At 35.7% G+C, this 6000-nt stretch overlaps 1 protein-coding gene across 2 annotated transcripts in view; it reads right to left on the bottom strand.

Moving 5' to 3' along the window:
- Nucleotides 1-761: 761 nt before the first annotated feature.
- GKN2 (gastrokine 2) overlaps nt 762-6000 on the bottom strand; it is a 60640-nt gene continuing 55401 nt past the window's right edge. For both annotated transcript variants that reach the window (XM_074287146.1, XM_074287147.1), the window contains exons 5-6: nt 4638-4794; nt 762-958 (exon numbers count right to left, since the gene is read on the bottom strand). In XM_074287146.1, the coding sequence (XP_074143247.1) occupies nt 882-958; nt 4638-4794 (234 nt within the window). In that variant the 3' untranslated portion in view covers nt 762-881. The remainder of the gene's footprint in view (nt 959-4637; nt 4795-6000) is intronic.

Genomic DNA, 6000 nt, shown 5'->3' with positions numbered 1-6000 from the left:
AATTGAGAATAATTCTGTGGGTATGATTTACCTAAGATTTTAGCAAAGCTTTTGATAAAATATCTTCTAGTAGTTTTAAAGATAATATGGGAAGGAATGGGATTAGATGATGATATGATCAGAAAGATTCACAGCTGATTGGAGGAGAGCTGAGGGCTCTTCCAATTCTCACTTTCTGTGATTCTAAAATTTTAAATAAACTTGATGCCTCGAGTCTTGGGAACATGCGTGCTTGCAAAGTTCTTGTTATTTGGTCACTTTCAGTCATGACCAACTCTTCTTGACCCCTTTTGGAGGTTTTCTTGACAAAGATACTAGAATAGTTTGCCATTTTCTTCTCCAGCTCATTTTACAGATGAGGAAATTAAGACAAGCAGGATAAAGTGACTTGCCCAGGATCATACAGCTAAGAAATATCTGAAGCCATATTTGAACTGAGGTTTTCCTGACTACAGCCACAACACTCTATTCTCTGTGCCACCTAGATGCCTGCTTGTAAGGTTAGTTGGTCATTAAGCACTGGCAATGTAAAGTGCTGTAATTCCTAAATTATCTAAATAAGAACAACAAGCCAGAGAAGTGAAAATTCTTTCTAATTGAATACAGGCCTTTTATCTCAGAAGGGAACCTCATATTCAAAGGTGATGATCATCTTTGACTAAGTACATTTGAGGAGACACTGCCTTTTTTCACTATTTATATTCAATGAAAAACAAATAGCCTCAAACATTTGTAAATAAAGCATATATTTTATTCTTGAAGTATATACTGCTTTATTCTGGTCACATCAGAGGGTAAATGGGAAACAATGAGATACACTATTTAGCTGCAGAGTGGAATGAAATACAAGGGAACTAATGACAGCTCCTAGTAGATGAGGCCTAAAGGTGTATGTCTGCACAGATACCAATATGAAGGATTCCCAGAAGCCCAACCTTTGCACAACCCTTAGCACCACCTAGGAGAAGGAAGAAAAAGAAGAAATTAATGCTACAATTTAATCCTAGAAATGAAATCACTCACATTTTTAGAACCTTTTTGCAGTTTATAAAGTCTATTTCCTCAAGTCATTAACTCATTTAATAAATGGGAATAATGAGATTAGAGAGTTAAATGATTTACCCGGATACACTAATTAGAAGCAGAATCTAGGTATTGTGACTCAGTTTACTGCTAATTCCACTGCTCTATTGCCACCTCAGTGTTGTCACCTCACTAAGAACTAAACATTTCCTCCAAATGAATAATTAATAAATTCATCAACCAAGATTCTATTGTGAAAAATAATCATTTGTTGATTTAAGTAAGACCTGACTGGCTGGATTTGGCAATTCTGGAAAATATTGACTCATCCTGGAATCAGTCCTGGGAAATACCAGGTATATTTCATTAAAGACAAAACTTCTTTAAAGCAATTTGTTCTATGATGATTGTCCATAATAAGTACCATAAAGGATAACTTAGGGGCATGTACAACTTTCAAAGGAAGTAGAGATTGAAGATTGAAGGACATCAGATAAAGTGTCCTAGTTCTACTCTAGGTTTCCACATATATTAAGAGAATGAGAATAAAACCTACAACCTCAGCTACACTGGGTATCTCCTTTATGGATAATGTGTGAGAAGAAATGGATGAGAAGGCTCTACACTCTAATTCCCTTCCATCTACCCCATTCTTCAACCAAATTTTATTCTCCCTGCAACCATCATACTTTCACAACTTGTGTCTTCTTTTAGATTGATCCTCTGTACTTGAAATGTCCCATCTTCTCTCTTCCTGTTCCATTCTTCATGAAGGAGGTGTGTTTTGAGTTGTGTTTTAAAGGAGGTACTCATCCTTTGGATATATCAAATTCAATTCAAAACACATCTTCTTCACGAAGCTTTCCCCAATGCCCATGGTGGGTAATGACCTCAATAGCACTTCGTTTACATCTCTCTAATATACTTACCAGGGATTAATTTATTTAATTGTTATTTAGGTATAAGTCATATTTTCCTTCTAAACTATAAACTCCCTAAAGACAGAAGTTATGTCTTATTTAAACTTATTTTATCCCCCAACACCCATCTACTATTACTCAAGGCTGAATGAGGTTCTTTGTGTCCCATCCCCAATCCTCTATTTTTCTTACTCGTTCCTAGCTCTCTTTTCCTTCCGTCTTTGAGAAGGCTATACATTACTTTCTTCCTTATCTCTACCAAGAAGAGTCAGTTCAAGGGCAACTAGAAGGTGCAGTGAATAGAGTATTGGTCCTAGTTCAAATCCAATCTCAGACACTTAACAGTTTTTAGTTGTGTAAACCCAACTCTGGTTAGGGCAAATAGAGAAATGAAGGGGCGAAAGGTTTGACATTATGAATGGATGGCTTAACCTTATTCCCACTCTGGTATCCCAGAGACTTTGTCCAGAGACAAATTCTCAGAGTAGGGGGAGGAATAGAAAAGATACAAAGAGAGTAAACTCAGAAATTCTAGGTTTCTAGGGAAGAGATTGAGACCCAGTGGTTCTTGGACTTTTTCCTCAGTAAGTCTGACTTTGTAATATCTTTACATTGAAATATAAAATGACTGAGCCCAAATCCATCTTCAGTCTAGAGGTGGGAGGAGGAGAGCTTGAGGGGGATGAAAATTTGAGTGGGTAGTCAGTCCATAAACATTTATTAAGTGCCTACTATGCCAAGTTCTAGGTACTGTGCCAAGTGCTGGAGTAGAATCTCTCTTCATATAAGTATTTTTGCATAGCATGGCACATAGCATGATCAGGGCTACTATTCACTCTCTGTGGGACTTTAGACAAATTATCTTCTCTTCCCCCCTAAATTACAAGCCCCTTCCTAGTCCTTAAGAGGGGGGCTAAACATATTAGTAAGGATCAGATGGACTAGGGTAGGAAGAGGAGTTTCTCTAGGTTTCCCAAAGTTCCAGCTAGGTTAGGGTTAATAATGTTGCCTTTGCTGAATTCAGGGTACAAAAAGAAGAACGCACTTTTTGAATGAAGAATTGTTTTTACTAGAGAGAAACAAATGAAGGAATTTGTTTTTCCGGATTGTGCATATATGATACAAGAAATTTGTTTTTATTTTATTTCCCCAAGTTTGTAAGTGGTAAGAGGTAGGATAATGTTTTTTAGTTAATATGAAATAAAATATAATTTAAAAAATAAATTATAAAATTTTATAAAAAATTGAAACCAAGTTCATTGATCTATGGCTTGTGGACTCTACTTCTTTCCAGTTTTGAAAAATTGGGACATTTTTCCTTCTCCATCCCTGAAACACCTCTAATTTCTCCTATGTTCTTTCAAGGATTACTAATATTTAGCAAATGCATTCATAAATTCTTTGAGTATCTGGGATATGGTTCATCTGGGTTTGATGACATGGATTCATTAAGAAGAGTTACATATTTTCTAAGTATTTGATCTCTATGAACTTTACACACTTCCTGAGCTAACATTTATAGAATTTTAGACTATGATCTATCTATCAGTCCTCCCAACATTTTGAAATCTGCTCTCAGAATGCAAGGTACCTATTAGGCTATTCGCTACTTTCCTTTATGGGCAGTTAGGTGGTAGGATACAGCATATACAGTTCTGGAATCAAGAAGACTTAAATTCAAATCTAGCCTCTGACACTTATTTGCTTGATGAACTAGGGTAAAGGGAAAGTCACTTAACCCTTTTTACTTCAGTTTCTTCATTTTTAAAATGACCCAGAGAAGGAAATGGCAAATCACTCCAATATCTTTGCCAAGAAAACTCCCCAAAGGGGTCAACACAAAAAACAACCTTTCCTCTATTTGAATTATGAATTCAAAGATGAAGTGTTTGCTTTCCCCAAATATTTTCATCAAATCTACTTCAGATCTGATTTAAGTTTAGAATGATAGCTCCCCATGTTGCTTCCTCCACTTTTTAAAAAGATGAATTTTTTTTTACTAAAGAAAATAAAGAAATGATTAATTGTTCTGCTTTTGGCAGAATGAGAGCTACAGTCAATAGCTAGATAATTGAAGTCCCCCATTACTACTATATCATAAGCATCTATAAGTTATAAGCCCCATATGGATGCTTATGATATAGTTTCTTAAACTTCTCATCTATTTCCTTCTCCTATCCAAGTGGTCTGCCGCATACTCCTATAACAACATTCAGTTTCCGAGTTTGTCCTTAAATTTGCCCTTGACGATGCTTCCCCATTCTTGTTCCTGGATTTCCTCATATAAGTAAATTCTAATATACAATTCTGCTCTTTCCTTCCTCTGACTTTTTTTTTTGCTTGTCCTTTTTCTTTTGAGTAAAACATCTCTTCATGAATCATTTTCCAATCATGGGTCCTATCCCACTAAGTCTCAGTGACATCTATGAGTTAAGACAGTGCCTTAATTTATTTTTGCATAGCATGGTACATAGGATGACCAGAGCTACTACTCACTCTCTTTGGACAGATTATTAGAAGATAACCCTCAAAGTCTTTCTACAAAACTTTAGATTACTGTTCTATCTTTCCCCAGACTATAATTGCTCCTGTAATGAAAATAAAGAAATTTGCCATCTAAGCTAAGATGCTCATATGTGGAAGTAAATAGGAGATTCCAAGAACACTCCAAAAATTTTCCATGATAATACTCACTCTTCTCTTTAACCACTTCACCCTTGTACAGGGGCACATGTTTGCAAAGCTTCTCTATGGGTGAACCGAACAGGAACCAATCAATATCAGTGAGCAGAGACTGTATAGGGTTGTACTTCACCCAAGTATATTTGGGAGAAAACATGCTTTGCATCTCCTAGATAAAAATTGAAGAAGAGACAAAAATGAAATAGATTGACACTATCTTGTGTACATTTATTCATAATAGAAATTTTGTAATCATAATTTTATTGACTAATGATTTGTATCACTATTATATAAGAATGCTACTATAACTCCAAATCCTATAATTCCTTTTGGTCAAGAAAACATTTTTGTACCAATCCTATGAGTTAGAATGGGCAGGTACTATCATGAAGATGAAGAAATAGAGAATCACAGAAGTTATGACCTCTCAGCATTTTAACACAATTCTTAGAAAATCCCACATTAACTTAAATGTAACTTGACTAACTATAGTCAGACACTTGATACACAGAGTTCATTCTATTCCATTGCTCTGTTTCTTAAACTAAAGGTACCTCAATACCATATGACTCCAGACAAGTAAAGTGTTATTATCCTTATTTTACGGAAGAGGTCTCAGGTAAATAGATTGGGGAAGGAGACTCTGATTCTTCCTGACCATCATTCCAGGATATCTTCAGTCCTCAGCTGAACTAAAGACAGAGTGAATTATCCCACATTCTAAGCTTCACTCTAATTTTTACTCTTAGCCTAAGAAAAGCCAATTGGCATCAACCTGGTGTGGAGAAATTTTAGTCAGTAAGTCATAGGGAGGCACTGAAAAATATCCTATCCTGTAACTGATCAATCAGCAAGTATTTGTTAAAGAAATATTATGAGCCAGATAATGTACTAGAAGTTTGGAGATGTAGATTCAAGTTTTAAGGATAGTGCCCAATCACCACCTCTGTAAACTTGCTGAGTCCCTTCCTGTCTCTAGGTCTCAATTTGCTTACCTATAAAATGAGAATTTTGGACAAGGTTGTTTCTATTTCACTAACAACCATTGAATCTTATGCAGAGAGAAAGAGAGGGCTTTTAAGGAGGAAGAAGTATAGGCTTGGACACCTGAGTTCAAATATGAAATGACCTGAAGTACTTTCTCGCTGTGTGACTTTGAACAAGCCACTTACAACTCTTTTTGCCTCAGTTTCTTCAATTGTAAAATGAGAATAATAACCTGCCTTCCAGGTTTATTCTGAAGATCAACTAAGATAATAATTATAAAGCACTTAATACAGAGTCTGGCACATTATAAGCACCATGTAAATATTACTTGTGGTTCAGTTGTGTCCAACTCTGTGAATCCATCAATTTGTTCATGAGGTTTTCTTGG

This window comes from Sminthopsis crassicaudata, chromosome 2 (genome assembly GCF_048593235.1).
Source record: "Sminthopsis crassicaudata isolate SCR6 chromosome 2, ASM4859323v1, whole genome shotgun sequence".
Lineage (NCBI taxonomy): Eukaryota > Metazoa > Chordata > Mammalia > Dasyuromorphia > Dasyuridae > Sminthopsis > Sminthopsis crassicaudata.
Note: the sequence above shows the minus strand (reverse complement) of the source record. Positions and strands in the feature narration are given on the sequence as shown.